This window comes from Triturus cristatus, chromosome 3_2 (genome assembly GCF_964204655.1).
Source record: "Triturus cristatus chromosome 3_2, aTriCri1.1, whole genome shotgun sequence".
NCBI classification, from domain to species: Eukaryota; Metazoa; Chordata; class Amphibia; order Caudata; family Salamandridae; genus Triturus; species Triturus cristatus.
In genome coordinates, this window is record NC_140584.1 from 368893430 (window position 1) to 368912483 (window position 19054).

The 19054-nt window shown below is 43.2% G+C and overlaps 1 protein-coding gene across 1 annotated transcript in view; it reads right to left on the reverse strand.

Annotated features, from left to right (window-relative positions):
* Nucleotides 1–535: 535 nt before the first annotated feature.
* MANEAL (mannosidase endo-alpha like) overlaps nt 536–19054 on the reverse strand; it is a 205308-nt gene continuing 186789 nt past the window's right edge. Inside the window, exon 5 of the mRNA XM_085647889.1 lies at nt 536–2024. Coding sequence (XP_085504015.1) covers nt 1388–2024 — 637 coding nt within the window. The 3' untranslated portion in view covers nt 536–1387. The remainder of the gene's footprint in view (nt 2025–19054) is intronic.

The following is a 19054-nucleotide window of genomic DNA, read 5'->3' on the forward strand; positions in this document are numbered from 1 at the left end:
TGTGCAGTGCTGGAACACAAAGAGAAAAGTAGCTCCAAAAACATGAGCAGCGGCTAAACACAAGTACTTGGTACATGCTCCAGGGCAAGGCCAAGCACAAGGACAAGGACAAGGCATGTCTTCACAAACAGGAATGAAGGAAATGAGAGTGATACTGCAGCAAGCAAATGAAAATCTGTTTGGTTTGCTGAAGTCCACAATCTGTAAATAACGTCTTGAAGAGACAGTGCATGCGCCGTCTAGCTGAGACCTACAACTGGGAATCAAAGAGCAAGGTCTCCTTCCTTCAGCACTGCAGGACAGGTATCACATGCAGTTTTCCAGAGTAGTTAGCTGGTTTCAATTGCCACCTTTGGTGACCTCTAAATAACAGTCATGGTGGGACACGGGTATGGATGTGGGCAGTTTCTTTTTATTGCCAATCACCCAAGGGCATTTCATTTCTGCTGGACAATATCACTTTGTGGAAAATGACCTTCCATCAGCCTACCAGGTAAAATTCACACATGGATAATATGAAACATAAATTTAGAAATTAAGATTTAAAACAATTTTATTGAAGAGCTGTAGTAGGTGCACACATTTCGCACTTCCCATCCAAATGCACACAGTCAGGAGTAAAATTGTCTTAGAGGAGCAATACAGGCATGAAAGATATAACCTGTTTCATACTATTCCTTGACTACACGGAGGTACCACTGAATGCCGTAAGATGAATAGCTTCTGGAGATCTGTGGAGAACATAGATTAATACTTCGAGTACTCTCACTTTACTTTTTGAAATTCCATACCATAAAGATGCAAACTTTTGGTTTCATTCACAGGCACAATAGAAGAAGCCCCAAGAAAAAAGGGGACCAGATTTAAAACCCCCCAAATGCCAATGCAGGTTACACTTCGGAGACTTTTCAATACTTAGCTATTCAGCTTTTGTGTTTTTTGGAACATCTCAGATTTCAAGTGAAACTGCTGATTTAAAGTTGTAGCATCCACTTGCTGTGTTTCTACTACACTAAGGTTCTCTCTTTGCTCTGCAACTCTTTAAGCAAAAGCTATCGGAAGACATAGTCTCCCCTTTCTGGTAGTTATTGCTCAATATAACAGGTCAATGCAAAAAATCTTCTTCTTCATACTTCTTCTTGGACATCCACTTTCAGCTCATTACAATAGTCTTGAAAATATGTATCTGCCTATGGTTTCCTTAAACCACTGTTGGCCATATTCAGCTCAAGTAGATTTGAATACCTTTAAAGCCACTCATCTACTATTTACGAATGCATGGCTTGCCTTGGCGGAGGGACTTCCCATAAGCCGATGATCTACTTCTTTTGGAAACCCTTTAACCACAGGCCTTGGTATTCTATTCATGCAGGGGAATTTCTGCCCATCACATGAGCCACTGCTCTTTCTCCTTGTTGAAATATAGCGCCCACTTGCGAGTGAGTTCCAAGTATAAGTGTGGCTCATGGGGAAGGTAATCAAGGTAGAGGCGTGTCAGGGTCTTCTTGGGGGCAGACTTCTCTATCTGAGTGCCTTCATGCCACTCGTTGAAGGAGGTAATAGACACAATTTCTGGTCTCACGGTCAGAGCTGCTTGGAGCGCCGTCTCATAGTACTTGCCATTGACACGGTTCCTGGTATTGTGGTTGTTCCATGGGCGGATACTGGTGTCTATGTATCCCGGACCAACACTGGGAATGAACATGAGGTTGTTGGTGTCACAGAAGGTCTTGATGGCCTTCCAGTTTTGGTGAGAGGAGCCAAAGGAGAATCCATTGGACGCAAAGTAAGTGTACATCCCATCAAACCCAGCAGAGAGTATGTCTTGCTTATGGGTCTCTTCCACCAGCAGCGCAATGAAGACTGAGTCGTAGGGTGTGTTTCGGATGGAATGGGATCCAGATGTCGTGAGGAGGTTAGTCCAAGACTCTGTTGAAGTCAGGTAGGAATCATAAATGTAGAAAAGTGGGAGGGTTCTGCCGACACTCGTCTTGTACGCGTAAAATGAAGAATGCGATCCATACCTATAGAATGAGAAAAGAAAATTCTTTTTTAAAATGGAATAGATCCTGCCACACTGAAATGTGTTAAACAGTTAAAGAAAATTAGACAACTTTTTTTCAAATTTAAATTTCAATGCTTGCTTTTATTCTATTGTGAACTTAAAAATGTTTGTGAACTCAAAATCGTAATTAAACTTTGCTTCTCCTTTCCTCCATGTTTGGACTATTAAAGATCACCTGTTACTCCTTTTGTACCAGCCCTCCAGTCTACACACGCAGTCGTCCCTCTACTGTTTTCCTCTCACTATTCTGTCCTTCAGTCATTCACCCTGGGCTTAAGTAGATGGAAGGTAGCACAATGAACTGAGAAAACCACATAAAATAAATCCTAACTGAAAATTTCGTTTATTGTTTGGCATTCCACAATTGCCTCAGCCCTCACAGCCCGCTTTCTTCCCCCTTTTATATTTCTTCTTCTTCACCCATCTCTGCCTGCCTTGTGACTGTCATCTCACTGTATTACTTCTTCTCCCCCTGCCCCCAGTGGTTTGAGTTGGCAAACGGGCAAAATAGAATGATGCAGCTTAAAATAAAAATAAAAGAGCTTCTTGTTAAATTGCCTCTTTCATTTACGCTACAATAGGAATGTAGTTTCACCTTTTTTTTTTTTTTTTTAAAACTACTTTATTGCATATTTATTTCTGGCAATGTGCTGGTTATATGCAGCAGTACTAACTAGAACCAGTTTTTAAATCTGTCGCTATTGATGTTGTAATGGTTTCATTTTGAAAAACTGCTCCATTTCCTAAAGTTCAATGAAAAGGGATGTAGGGGGTGCACCTTTTTAAGACCCAAAATCCAATAATGTCTCTTGTCAGGGTGGCCTTTCCATACGCTTGACACTATTATACTTTGCATGTCTAAAGTGTGAATAAAGATTTGGCCAATTGTGAGTGCTGGTTAATTGAGGGAGGGAGTGTGAATAAAGATTTGGCCAATTGTGAGTGCTGGTTAATTGAGGGAGGGGGTGTTCAAGCTATTGAAATCAGTTCAGTAAGTAATTTACGGCTTGTTCTCACAAATAAATACTTTTGACAAAATTAGCTGTTAACTGTGGTTGCCATTCTGACCTAATGTCACTTTTTAAAATGATTTACATTGATTTTTATGTTGTAGATTTGCCCGATGCAGCAACAATACACAGTAGATAGCCCGCTTGCATCCTTGAACAACACAACACCAAACCATTTAGCAAAGCAAAGCCTCTCAAGTGGCATAACTCGCCCTTCCCACAAACTTCTCCCACCGAGACAACAGAACACATTAGTCAGACCATCCCACACACTCACTAGCACAGTACTAGAGTCATATCAATGGCCATCTAACACAACATGCTGGCAAAATACAATCATTCACTTTCTTGTGATGAAATAACTGGCGTGGTGCTACAGTTTACTCACAAACATAAGCCCCTAGAGTCCCACACCAGCTCAGTCACAGAGGGGATTCCTCCAAGTAACAATGTGAATATCACAAAGAATGGACAGACGGATCGCTAACACTGACCCATCCCATGGGTACAAGACTACCACGAGAAAGGTCAATGAGAAACCACCCTGCACAGCCAGAGAGCAAGGAGGAGTATTAAATGGCTGGCAGGCAATAAACTAATGTTGGCGACAGAATTCTTGCCATACTTTTAACCACATGCTCAACTTTGTCGGCCCACTAAGGCTCAGTGTGCATATTCTGATTACATTCATTATTTGAAAATTGTGATTAAAAACATAAAAAGAATATTTTATTGCATTTTGAAAATGAGGGACAAAAATATAATGTAACATAACAAGTGACTCGTGCATACATAATGTCATTTAGTGTAATTAAATGCCTAAATGAGAAAAAAATGACTTTCTTAAAAAAATATTTTTATTCATGCACAGAAATAATTGATGACGGCATACCAGCATCCAGAACCTTATGACTGCTGGTGTGTCTCTCCGGGTGTCTGTGCGGGTCAGTACCAGGTATATTTTCAGATGTTTACCAGACCTTGTTATGGCTCGTGCCCATGACGTGTACACACATCGTAAGGGCAGTTTGATGTCACCTTTTTATGATATCATTTTACTAGATTACCTTTTTGTAACATGGACTGGAACGTGATGGGGGAGGGGCAGAGTCACACAATAATTTCTTGAGGTAAGTTAAGAATTACAATGTCGCTCAAATACCCAACATTAGATGGTTTGTGTAGTTTACATTTTGTACAATTGTAATTCCTTTAGCTTTTCGATTAGCATGAAAGTTTCTTATAGGATAATTTTATGCTATTTTAATATCAAATACAAGCTTTATTGACAGTTTTCATAGGAATTTCCTTGTCATTACTTCCTTATCATATTTCCTTCTTACTGCTGTCATAGCTCGACATTATACTTTCTTTTCTGAATCCTATTAGATTGTTGTATCAGAAATTTCACCAATACTTTTCCTACTGTTCACATACGACGTTTTCATTCGTACTGTAATAAATAAATCCATAGGATTCCATTAGAATGTGCTAAGACAAAAAGTACAGGCTGTGTAGTCGAAAAAGGTTATGGGGAAATGATGTTTCAGGGTGTGACTAGAAACGCCCGTTGGCCTTGGAAAGGAGTCTTTCTTCTTGATGCACTGTAGGCTGCAGGTTGTCATGGCTCCTGTAACGACCCGATTCCCAGCATCCTCTGGTGCACCTCCATCCAATTCACATTTATGGACGTACAGCCTCTCGTCTGTTAAAGCTTCATGAGAGTTTCTTCAAACGAGCTGGGCATTAGTGATTGGGTCTGCAGATACGGAAATCAATGGCCATAATTTCCTGGTCAAGGATTTAAGGATTTATACATCTAAAAACCACTTTCAAGATTGATGTGTGTGCCTCTTTGACCTTGATATTTTGGCTACGGTCTGCTTGGCTTTCTTTCTTTAATGCAGCATTGTTCTGACTTATAAGAGGCGAGAAACTATAGCACACTGCCATAGAACACTTGCATTCCTTTCCTATAGCACATTACATTTCTTTGGTAAAGAAGATGTCTGTGGGTTTCAGTGCACAAGGAGGCACTGTGCCCTTTGCATAGAGATGTGCGTATGCTGATAAACAATGGAGTTCGCCCTTTCTTCATCTAAGGGGGCATGTGCAGTGCATTCGCTGTACACTCGATGCACCGTGCTGCACCGTGCATCCACTTCAGACTTCCATCCTTCAGAGGTCTTTAAATGGTGTACCATGAAAATCGGTGATATTAACATTTGTGATTCAGAGTTTAGACATGGCAGACTTCTCCAATGAAGTGCTCAATGAAAAGCTCACTATAACTGGTTCCTGGAGAGACAGCACTTTTTACCATTGGGAGTGTGTGCCTACTACTAAGTTCATGGAACATGAAGTAACAAATGTGCAATTTACGCTGCATTGCATATTGTGTACTGCTGCATGGAACTGAGAATTGATGATCATTTGAAACATTTCACGACCACCTGCATGATCACAGTAAAAACGTGCCACATCTGCAAAGCGTCCATTGGAGAGAGTAAAGAGACGATAACCTTCTACTACAGCATTTCTCAACCATACCCATATATTCTACACCCTAATAAGGACAGAGATGTCCCTTCTCGTGGTGTCTCTTCACACATCTGTGTATGGGGGCGAGCGTGGTGCTTTTATACTTAAGGGCATATTTACAATAAAGTGGTGAAGCGTGTTGTGAAGCCAAGAAGGCTAACAACCACTTTGTCACTTTAGAAACGCAGGGCTGCCCCATATTTACTAGAATATGGTGCAGCCCTGCATTTCCCCCTGTACTGGCGCGAACTTTAGCTGCCTACCGCCAACGCAGGCACCCTTGCACCATAGTGCAAGGGTGCCTGTGTTGAGGGAAATTTTGTTTATGTGCAGGAAGGGGGACTTTCCTGCACATAAAGAATCATAGGTAATTTGCTGTTTCTATGTGTACAGCACACATGGAAAGAGCTAAATCAAGGAGAAATAAAGCATTTCTCCTCGTTTCGCCTGTTTAAGAACCAGGTTTTGCTTGGTCTTAATTTTGGGGCTGCCTCCTATTTACGCTGCCCTTGTAAATAGGGGCAGCGTCAAAGTCAATGGGTCTTGTGGGTGGAACACCCACTCAACACCCATTGCCCTCCCCTTTCATGATAAATACAGCGTGAAAGGGTGCCTTATTTACAAGCAGCGTTAAGCCGCGTAAAGTGGCTTAACGCTGACTTGTAAATAAGCGAGGTCCCTATCGCCAACACAACGTCACTGTAAGTGACATTGTGGTGTCGATAGGGGCTTGTAAATATGCCCCTTAATGTGCCAAGCATCTCCTTTCTTAACTCAGACCAAGCCCAGCTGTGCAAAATAATTTCAACAAGTATAGCAAATACACAGAGCTGAAGATGACTGATAGCTGCATCATGAGGACAGGAAGAAGAGGGAACTGGATATCTGGAAATACTAGAGAAAGTAGAACCATTAGAATTTACACCAAATGAAGAGTCCAATAACAAAAAAGAAAAGAAAGGTAAGGGAGAAGAGAGAGGCATTGACCCACTCATTTCTCTCTTGGCAACTCAAATGTTTGCACCATGGAACTCAAAGTCTTTGTGAGAAATTAGTTTGCTGCTTGACGGCGTTGAAACCCCTACTCAAGCAACAGCCACAATCCTTTTTAGGGTGGAATACATAAAGTCACTAAATTAACCTGTGCTTAACCCTCTGGTAGCTTGGTCAGCAATGGTAAAGTGCACAAAGTCCTAAAGCCAACAAAAAACAAATTCAGCAAAACAGGAGGGGTGAAGGCAAAACGTTTGGGGGTGACCCTGCAGAGAGGGCCAGGTCCAACAGCCTTCATGTTAGGTAGCTGAGGGTCCTTTACAGTAAGATAACGCTGCTCAACCTTGCTGACCTGATAAATGGAGCTTAAGAGGCCTTTTGTCAAGCACATCATCTGTTCGGTTATTTGGAAATTCAAATTTTATGAAGTTTCAATCCTACAAAGAGGTATAAAAACCTCTTTGAATCTTTGCAATTGAACGTTCAAGCCATTGCTATGCGTGATAGGCCTTATCTTTTACGTGCCATTTAGTTGCCAATCTGCAGATTGTATTCCACAAGGAGCACAATTATTTTTTGATTCTTGGCTGGCTTCATAGGTTTAGTGAATAAATTAACCAACAAAAGTGTAAATCTATGTAAATGACTATGCTTGATTCCAAATAACTTGTATTTTATCTAGTGAACACAAAATAAACTGCATGGCTTTATGTTCAATGATGATGCATTTGAAAACAACATTATGATATGAATTCCTTAATGATATTATTCCATAGTGCTTGTTGCTATCTTGTTTACTCATCCAGACATGCAGCGGGGATTGAATGCTTATGCTTAATGAATAGAAAGACCTTGAAAGTCTCAGAATAACTCATTTCTATTCTAATTAGTCAAATGCATCAACTAATATAAAATGTGTCAGTCAGCACTCACGTTGTTCCCAATAACATTGGTACCAGAGGCTTTGAAACGTTTCATTATATGAAGCAAGATGCCACACACCTAGGGGCATATTTACAAGTCCCTTGCGCCACTTTTGCGTCGCTTTTCCCATGTTAAAAATGACGCAAAAGTGGCGCAAGGGGCTCGTAAATCTGCCCCCTAGAGCTTAAGTATGACAGACTTTCTCCACTGCTATTTATTCTGCATCTACTCCTTTGGCCACCCTGCTCCACGATCAAGGTCTGCCTTGACGTATACAGATGATACTCACTTCCAACTAAATAACTGAGAAACCGGGATGAAGCTGCAAATGACCGCCCTTTGCCCTTGGACACAGTGCAAGAATGGATGTCACTGAATTTTCTCAGGTTCATCCAGGCTAAATCAGACATATTGCTTGTGTTTAACTCTCCCAACTTCTGGGATGGCAAATTAGGATGAACACCATACTTCCATGTCATTGTGGGCACTAACTCCAATCCTGAGCTACAATCATTGCTTTTGTGTGTGTTAGCCTAATTAACACAAAGGGAGCAAATACAAACTACAATATCCAGAATGCATCAGTCTATCGCGCAAAAATCCAGGACTGGAAATGCTGTCTATAATGTCCTGGGGGAAGGTAGTCATCCGACAGCACACTGTGGCCTCTCACTAAGGTTTGTATGGGCTTCCTATAAAAAGGATAATTGTATTTAGGATTCTATATTTAGACCACAAACATGTTAAAACAGATCATCTGAGTTGTCTCGCTACTAATTTCTCTCTTCATCTTCCTGCTAGAAAACTGTGATATGCATCCTGTAGATTGTTAGATGTTGCCAAATTTAAGCTACCCAGCGGGGGAGGCAGGGTCTTTTGAGTCTGGAATAATTTTACTCACTCTTTCAGGATGAAGAAAACCTACAGAACTTTAGGACCAAGCTTAAAATGTGGCTTTGTCCACGTCTTTCTTCAGCATCATTTTCATTATTTCCTTTTCCCATTTTATCTGAGGCAGACTCTATAGCATCAAGCTACCACTTGCGGGGAGAATGCGGTGCTCCATAAGTGTCCACAGACGCAGATGGACTCACAAGCCAGCCCCCCTGAGAGCTGGCTCAAAATAGTTCCTATTTAACTCTGGGTTCAAAACAGGACCTTTGTTGCTGCAGGAGCTAAAGTGATCCAGCAATGGCTTTTGCTTAGCGCTGAACGCAATATTTTTCTTCACACAGGGAAATGTGCCTGATTAAAACTAAAGTGTTGGTGTAAGCATACATCCCCTATGTTGCACATCATAAAATTCCAAATCAAGAGGTGGGGATTGGAGAGTCAAATGTCCAGTGGGTAGCATCTTTTCTTTAACTGTAGTTTGACCCACGCCTGCACTTTGGTAACATTTGCTTTATCAAGGGAATTCCTTATCAGTTTGCTTACTGATTAGACATTTTGAGGAATCTCTTAGCTCCAGGGATTTCTGTGCCAGTCTTTTTAACACAACATTATCAGTATGGAGATAAGACTCCATCCTGCAACATGAGCGGACCAACATTCTGAACCAGACCAAGCAAAATGCTTGGAGAAGACCAATGTTTCTCCAGGCCCCTCATATGGACTACAACCCACTGCAACTTCATGTTTGTTCTATACCCAGTTTGTTTGCCTGCTTCCCCAGTGCAGTTTATTATAAAGGATTGTGTGATATTGATTTGGATTCCAGCAATGCTATAGACCTAGGAAATATAGGATGCCAACAGCCCAATCATGGGTCTCCTTAGAGGAGATTTATTGTTCATCCTCGATGACTTGAAAGAGTTAGTGCCAGGTGCCGGACATGAATCAGCTAGCAGCAATCCTTAAATCAACAGCTGTATTGCTTGAGGCCAGCTCTTATTATGAAGCTGACTATTTAATGGTGACAACATTTGGTGGTCTTGTGACTTCTTGTTGAACCGCCCCACAACAGTAGTCCCAAGTGGTTACAGGCAATGCTTCTGTTCTGGTATCCCGCTGACATTGTGGCAGACGGAGGCAAGAAACTAAGGGGCATATTTACAAGCCCCTAATGCCACTTTCAGTGACGTTGTGAATGCAATAGGGGCTTCGCCTAATTTACAAGGCAGCGTTAAGCCACTTAACGCTGCCTTGCAAATAAGGCACCCTTTCACGCTGTACTTAGCGTGAAAGGGGAGTGCAATGGGTGTTGTAGTAGGCGTTCCACCGCAACACCTATTGATTTTGATGCTGCCCCCTATTTACAAGGGTGGCGTAAATAGGAGGCGACGACACAATTAATACCAGGGAAAACCTGGTCTTAAACAAGCGAAACGAGAAGAAATGCTTTATTCCTCCTCGTTTTTGCTGTTTCCATGTGTGCTGCATTGTGCAGCACACAAAAAAACAGCAAATTGCCATTGATTATTTACGTGCAGGAAGGTGTCCATTTCTGCACATAAACAATCCAAATAAAAGAAATTACATTTTGCAACTTCTATGTGTGCTGCAATGATTGTTTATGTGTAAGAAGGGATACCTTCCTGCACATAAACAATCTTCCCCTCAACGCAGACACCCTTGCACTATGGCGCAATGCAGCATTGTGATTGCTAAGCACCCAAGGCTCCCCTGAACAATCACAACGCTGCAATACAGTGTTGTGATTGGTCTGAGCATTGCGGTTCGACACTCAGTCAGGGAATGGAAACCTGGGCATGTTCTCCACGCACGCTGTAATGCAGCCTGCACGGAGAACAGGGAAAATGTGCATGACTGTTTGGGCTAAAGCGGCGATAAGGGGCTTCATAATATGCCCATGTGAATTCCAATAGAAGCCCAGGTTTGATGTTCTTGACACCAGAACCTGGGCTTCTATTGGAATTCTCCAGGGCATATTATCAAGCCCATTATCGCCGCTTTAGCTGCAGTTTCCTGCCGCTAAACCGGCGATAATGGTATCGCCGTTCTTGATAATATGGCCCATTGGGTTTTGTGCCAAAATGAAAACTGACTGCACAACGGTTCATCCTCATTCGCCATCCATTGGAGGCTCCCCGCATGCCACGAGACTGCACTTCTGGAGCGCTCAAGCAAGGTCCCAAACATCGTAGCCACCATCTAATAATGGCTTTCGGATACCGTGCTGTCAGCAAAAATGAAAAAAAGATGTACGGTAAACATGAAGCCATTGTGGGTTTTGAATGTCAACTTTAACTAAAGCCCGTTTGCAATTGCTTCGGCTCCCTCCCTGAAAGCCTGTGCTATAAATGAAGACTTTAGAAAACTTGACCTTTGACCTAGATATTCAAGTTTACTACCACTTTATTATGTTAGATATAGCATATGGTGATAGTATTTATTATTCACCTATTGTGGAAAATAAATGAACAGAATGTAGACTACAGCTATTACCACGTTTTATCCAGCACCAAATACCTGCAATTTAAACCCCCAACTTCAAGGAAAGGCCTGTCCTTCGCCTCGGGTTAAGGTGACCCAATCAATGTTGCCGAGTCACTGTTTCCAAGCTTGCTCTTGTATTTGTTTTCATGGAGCTCAGACTATCCGGCGCCTTTTTGACACCACCGTGGACTCCTGCTTCTGTCAGCAGTAAATTCTTTCGAGCCCTCTTGTCTTACAGCAGCAGTACAGCCGCTCTATCTCTTTCTCGCTCTCTGTCGCTCTATGTTATATACAGTGACACTGGAATTATGCGTCGGGAGAGGGCCAAAATATGCGGCAGGGTGAGTCAATTATGCAACAAGAAAAGGCAAATTATGCGGCATAATGTGCCACATTTTGTAACAGTATTACTTCATTATTTCATCATTTTTAAACTTGGTAACACAGTATTAGCATTGGTTACACCGCAATAGTACCAGTTCACAACCAAATATAGCAATGAGCTACAGAAAGGAGACCCGTCCAGCTTTCCAAAGGGCTTTCCACTGCACAGCAACACGTGTCGCTGCATTTTTTGTAACTTTTGAACTGTTTGCACTAGAAACAAAATAGTTTTTTTGTTAAAATCTACAGATTATGCGGAAGACAGATTTTGTGGCAAATGTGGCAATTCTATAATTCAATCAATCGTTGTGGTCACACAATCGCATAATTCCAGTGGCCTGGATATATATATATATATATATATATATACTCACTGAAAAAAACAAAAGGTTACAGGGACATTATAGTTAGGCTCGGATTTCACTTGTACGAAACCAGTGAAATTCAGCAGTTATAGTTACCTGAGCTAACTATAATTTGCAGCCCCCCACTGCACAGCTTATGACCTCACATATTACATCACTCATCACATGGTCAGTGACATCACTGATGACATCTCAAATGGCATCATCAAGTGTGTGTACATGTTTTTAAGAGTTTAGGGGTGCTACACATATATACTAACCTACTACAAAAGTTAAATTAGTAAACTTGGTGCACTACTGTTGAGTGATTCTATTTCTAACATATATTATGTGAGTGGCTGTGTGACTATATGTATCCTTATGTGTATAGGTGTTTGAGTGGCTGTATGGCTGTATAAGTGGGTGTGTGAGGAGCTGTGTGGGTGAGTGAGATGCTGTGTGAGTGGCTGTATTGGTGAGTGGGTGTATCAGCGGCTGTATGGGTGAGTGAAAGGCAGTGTGAGAGGGTCTATGGGTGGGTAACTGGGTGTGTAGTGACTGTATGGGTGGGTGAGTGGGTATCTGAATGGGTGTATGAGTGAGTGACTGGTATGTAAGTATCTGGATAGGCTGTATGTGTGAGTGAGTGAGTGTGCGAGCGACTGTTTAGGTGAATAAGTGGGCGTAGTAGTAGCTGTATGGCTGATTATGTGGCTGTGTGAGTGGCTCATTGGGTGTGTGACTTGTTGTCTGAGTAGCTGTCTGTGTGAGTGAATGCTTGTGTGAGTGACTGTGTGAGTAAGTGGGAATGTGGAAATGTGAGTGACTCTGGAGGAGGGAGTGGGTGCGTGAGTACTGGTATGGGTCAATTGGGGAGGGGGGTCACACAGCCCCCTCCCAGAGCCAATTTTTGCCCCAGGGACCACATCCCCCAGGGGCTGGCCCTTAAAAAAAAAAATCGCTTTAGTTAAAGGGAGGAGGCCTGCCTTTAAAAAACAAACAAATAAGGGGAGGGGGGCCGTGCGCCACCCTCCCTGGCCAATTGTGGTCACGGGAACCCCATCTCCTGGGGCTTGGCCTCTATTGTGGCTGCCCTGGTGTCACCCAGGGCACCTACACACCAATGGTGGGAACCACTGGGGTGACTGAAGGCCCCTACGGTCCTTGCCGGCTCTCCGCCTCCTACGGAAGCCAGCATTACTTTTACAGATAGGAAGCTGCTAAACATGCAGCTTCCTCTGTGTAAAAGCAAGTTTGCTCCGCTTTAGGCAAGCAAGAGCATTTTAAATGCTCTGGCTTACTGAAAGCAGTGCGTTTGCTTTGGCTTGGCGGGAGCGCTAAAGATCCCACCAAGCCACAGCAAACAGCTATGTCCCAGGGTGGGCAACCCAGGGCACAGCCGGAGCTTGCCCTGTGGGGGTGTCATCTCTGGGGGGGAGTGGCCCCCTTACATTCATTGAAAGCAAAGCCCCTGGGAGGTGGTGGCCCCTGGGTCTGCGTGGTCCCTCACACTTATTTCAGGTAATAAATGGAGAGGTGGTGATCCCGGGGTTGGGGGTTCGAGAGGCCCCCTCATTCAATCCATATAAGCCTCGCAGTGGTCCCAAGCGCAGCGAGGGAGGCTGTACAGGACTACACCTCATTCATGTATTTTGAAGCCCTCAGGAGGTGGTAGTCCCTGGGCAATATTAAGCCCGGGGGGGGGGGGGGGGGGTGCCATGCGCCCAATTCCCTTACTAAAAAATGCCCCTAGGACCTGGCCCACTCACAGACTGATAACGAAGCGCAGAAGCCAGCGCTTCATTTTTATTTTTCATTTTCGGCGAGATCTGCAAATCCCTCAAAAATAATAAAATAATACTTTTTTGGCCCTGGGACCCTCACAAGAGACCTAGGGGGCCATGGTGTTCTATCCTACCCCCTTTTCGTTTTTCTTTTTAATGTATTTTTCTGGGACTCGGCTCAAGCAGAGTCCCAGGATGGCTACCAACACTTCCTGGTTTGATGTGTTGGCAGCAACCAGATCTCAGCACGAAGATCGATAGGGTCGCGGTTCCTCCATGTCCCTATATTTCTTTAAATTACTCAGAAACTACTGAACAGATTTACACCAATTTACAAGAAAGGGGCTTTTTAGACCAACAGCTACCTTTCTGCTAAATTTGGTGTAATTCCTTTCAGCAGTTCGGGCTATAGCTGTGTCTAAAGTTCCTATGGAAATGAACATGGGGAAAACTTGTTTTTTGGACCCCCCCTTTTTCTCTTCCCATGCTTGACGGATCGCCCCGAAACCTCCAAGACAGCAGCTCAAGTGAGCGACAAACTAGTTTTGAAAATGTCTTGGGGATTCATCAAACAAGGCCAACATTATTGGCAAATGAAAAAAACGCTCTTCCTATGGAAAGTGCACCCTAACTATAACTGCTATATACCTGACATCCTTGGGTGGTGGGGAGGTAGTTCCCTACCTTTTTTGCCTTTACCCCTCCTGTTTTGCTAAATTCAATTTTATTAGCTTTAGGACTCTGTGCACTTTATGACTGCTAAAGTGCTTGTGCTCTCTCCCTCGAACATGATACAATTGGCATACACCTACATGCTATCAATTCAAACAATCAAAAGAGAGGGGGGACCGGGAGCCTATTATTGGTCCAGTGCCGTGCTCCACAAGGGTACTATGTAAATAAAAAAGGGGGGGCACTGTTCCAGGATTTGTGTATACAAATAGTAGACACTGTAGTCTTCGCAATTAGGGGGACTAAAAAGAAAAGGAGAGAGAGAGAAAGCAGAGAGGAGAGGGAGGGAAAGGGGTGTCAGGTCATAGGTATGAAAAAGACATAACTTGTCTCTTAGAACCCTCACACATCCCAAGGGATGTCATGCTTCATCATTGGGTTTTTGCTCCTCGTCGGGCCGGCGGTGCAATGCCCTACGGGTCCCCCGAAGGGTCTCTTTAACAGAGATCTTTAAGAGAGCTGCCGATGGGTGCATGTGGGTGTGTGGGTAACAGGTAGGGTGTGAAGGGCAGTGCATGCGTGCCGTGTGAGTAAAAATGCCTAAGGGTATCCAAAAAAAAGGTTTTTAATGCGGAGGTACCCTTGGCAGAGTAAAATAACCCGTAGGTTAGGGGTTACCAGCGTGGGCGCAATGTGCCTTTGGTAACTGCATAAAAGGTCGACATGTTTCACGCCTGAAAACGGTCAAACGATCCTTGGCGTTTCTTCAGGACCAGGAGTGTAGGTGAGGTGTAGTGAGTGCACGAAAAACTGTGTACACGGTGGGGAGATAGTAGCCCACACGAGGTCTAATAAGAAGGAGAAAAGAAGAGGGGGGGGAGGGAGAAGCCTACAGTTACTAGTCAGTGGCTCACATGCATCCTAATAGGATTAACGCCCCCTTCAAAAATAACCTGTGGAAACATAAAGAACAAGAGATAACACACATGGGTCAGAGTGCAAGGTATTCTGTCCTCTGGTGTGCAAACCCTGCCAAAGAGGGTGCAGGGGAAACACTCGATAGAGCAGGAGTAAGACAGTGGACACAAGAGATCTAAACAAGATCTGAAAAAGTTATAAAGAGCACCTGAAGGGTGGTAGTGTCATAAACCGTGATGGGGCACAGAGAAGGGGGAAGCAATTCAAATCCCGAGTCAGCAGGTAGAGGATGAATTCCCGGGCTCAAAGGATGAGAAAGACCTCCTCCTGTCATAGAAAAGACATACAAACAACACGAAGGTTAAGCGCGAAGGGGCTCTGCTTACCTAAGTGTAAAGAAGAAGTGTCTTCATGAGCATGTCGACCCATGTTTGTTATCTCTTGTTCTTTATGTTTCCACAGGTCATTTTTGAAGGGGGCGTTAATCCTATTAGGATGCATGTGAGCCACTGACTAGTAACTGTAGGCTTCTCCCTCCCCCCTCTTCTTTTCTCCTTCTTATTAGACCTTGTGTGGGCTACTATCTCCCCACCGTGTACACAGTTTTTCATGCACTCACTACACCTCACCTACACTCTTGGTCCTGAAGAAACGCAAGGATCGTTTGACCGTTTTCAGGCGTGAAACATGTCGACCTTTTATGCAGTTACCAAAGGCACATTGCGCCCACGCTGGTAACCCCTAACCTACGGGTTATTTTACTCTGCCAAGGGTACCTCCGCATTAAAAACCTTTTTTTTGGATACCCTTAGGCATTTTTACTCACACGGCACGCACGCACTGCCCTTCACACCCTACCTGTTACCCACACACCCACATGCACCCATCGGCAGCTCTCTAAAAGATCTCCGTTAAAGAGACCCTTCGGGGGACCCATAGGGTATTGCACCGCCGGCCCGACGAGGAGCAAAAATCCGATGATGAAGCATGACATCCCTTGGGATGTGTGAGGGTTCTAAGAGACAAGTTATGTCTTTTTCATACCTATGACCTGACACTCCTTTCCCTCCCTCTCCTCTCTGCTTTCTCTCTCTCTCCTTTTCTTTTTAGTCCCCCTAATTGCGAGGACTACAGTGTCTACTATTTGTATACACAAATCCTGGAACAGTGCCCCCCCTTTTTTATTTACATACACCTACATGGTACATTTAATTTACTTGTATGTCGCTAGTAAATGGTACTCCATTTATTCAAGGCCTGTAAATTAAATGCTACTGGTGGGTCTGCAGCACTCATAATGCCACCCACTAAAGTGGCCTTTTAAAACATGTGCCACTGCATCCTTAAATTGCCATTTTAAACACACAAACTAAACCTTTTACCAGGCCTAAAACTTATTTTTGAATACATATAAGTCATACGTAAAGTAGGCCCGAAAGGCTCATAGGGCAGGGAGCACCGTATTTAAAAAGTTTAAAAAGTAGGATATATGGGTTTCAGTTTTACATGCCCTAGTAGGGAAGGCCTGTCTCCCCATAGAAAAACATTGGGTTATCCTATTAGACGTAGTAACTGATAACTTAAGTTTGAGAGCAGATAGGAAAATGATGTTTACACTCAAATGACTTTCAATTTTAAATCATCTTTAATGGTAAAGTTGGATTTTAAGTCACAATTCGGAAAACGCCACTTTTAGAAAGTTAGCATTTTTTTTTCCTAACCATTTGGTATCTGCTGCCTGTGTACTGGGCCAAATGACTGTGAACAGCTTAGCTGTTGGCCTTTGTGTATTCTTCGAAGACAGTGAGACAATAGGGGGGCTCGATGTTGCCAGGATGGTTGTGGCAGAGCTGTTCCCTACCCTGCTTATATTTCAGAAGGCTGCCTCCACCACACACACACACACAAAAGAACATCACACCAGTCGTTTGCAACCTCATACTATTTGGAGCATTGCCAGGAGAAGGGAAGAACGTTCCTGAATCTGATATGGGGAGATAGCATGGGGAGTCCCCCCACGTCAAAGGATGGCACCAGGTGTAAAAATTGGACCTTCTGAACTACTCATCAGATTACTTCTGGACCTGTTGAAGACTCAGAAGAAGGACTGTCCTGCTGCTGGAATGACTGCTCTGCTGCCTGAGGATGGCCTGCTCCTTGAACTCAGGACTGCCATAGTAACTACAAGGTCTAACTGGCTTGCCTTCTTTGTAAGGTACAGGTAGATAAGCTCCAGAGACTTGTCCTGCAGCTGACCAGACCTGCAACTTGACCTGCCTAGGCCCTGCTGCCCCTTGCTAGAGAGAGAGAGAGACAGTCTCTGATCCCTAAGTGGTGCCTCCCCAGGCCCTGGACCCTTAGCTGGCAACAGAGGGCACTCCTTTGAAATGATATGTGAAATCCTGAAGTTTTGGGCTTTTTGCAACTGCGATAAGGCCTGTTTGTGGCGAGGCTCTGTCGCTTGTGACTACTGCCAAAGTGAAGCTCTGGTGAATCTGACTCTTTGTACTACAGCAACTGCAAACTATGACCGGCAACACAAGATCTACATTTCACACTTCAGCAACATCAGCCCATGGTGACTCACCAATGCGAAGCTTCAGCAACGAACAACCGCGACGCCCTACAGGCTCTTTATTCTTCAGCAACTACAACCGGTGATGCAAGGACTGCTCTTTGTGCCACAGCGACAACCATTTGCAACACTGCGAATGGAATGGAAATCCTCGCGCCAAATTTTGAGAACATCGCCTAAACTTGTGACTTTCCCCTGGTCTATCATGACCAGGTGACCGCGATTGATGCTTTATGCTTTGAAGTGCATTATTTACCTAAAACTTTGATGTTTAATATCTTGGTTTCTACTGATTGTATTTTTGTTGTTCTGGATCATTTTATTTATTCAAATGTACTCTATGTTTCTAAATTGGTGTGAGATTTCTCTTGCGCTGTGATTTTGCTTTATCACTGTTTGTGTGCTGCATAAATAATAATAATAAATCTCTATTTGATAGTTAATTAAAACCATTCAGATTTTAATATTAAGACATGCATTTCATATACAACAGAGATAATTCTCATAAGAAATAACAAAATATGTTTAAACCGATAAAATCTTAAAACGGATTTGGAGCATACATACTTTACACTTTGCCTCTAAGTTTAGCCTGACTGCTTTGTGCCAGAGGGTTAACCACAATTTAAATCAGTGACTTTTGTGGTTCACCCTGACAAGGATTGTATTTATTAATTGAGTGGGACTTTCACACTTCATAACCCAATTTCTCAACTATACATATTTATAGTTGGATAGTTATAGTTAGGTCTGCTGTTCCATAGCAAGAGCATTTGTTGGTCAGCTAATAACTTTGGTGCTGTTTGAGAAATCTTCACAAACCTTTCCAAGAAAAAAGTTCATCCACCTCAGCTCTTTCCTGGTAATTTTCACAGTGATCCATCAAGTGGAAGCTGAGAAAAAAGAGGGTCCTAAAATCAAACTTCCCCATGCATATTCCATGGACTTTTTTAGGTAGGACAGCTGCAAAAACTGCTGAACGGAAATACCCTACATTTGCAAGGAAACTAAATATTGGCCCAGAAACGGTGCTATCTGTGATTTGATGGAAATCAGTGGGGGTATTTTAGATACAACCAAGATCAAAAATATTTGTATATCTGGCCAGCTGGGTTTGAGGGACTCTCTCTCGAGTTGCTCAAACCCAATTTAAAATAATAGATCGTAGAGCCTTCTGATTGACTCAGAAGGCTTTTTTTTCCTTGGGGCCAATTCGCTCCCATGGGAGACACTCCAGCAGGAGCGAGTGCTCTGATTGGCTGCTTGCAACATGTGGAAAAATGTTGAAGGTAGTCATTACAGGAATCAATGTCTTAGTACCCTGTTCTGTGTTTAATTAAAAAAAACTATATGTATGAGGAAAAAGATTAGGGATATTCTTCACCCCTAGACCTCGTGGAGGGGGGTCACAGAGGCCAAAATCAATTTAAAACAAATTTACGTAG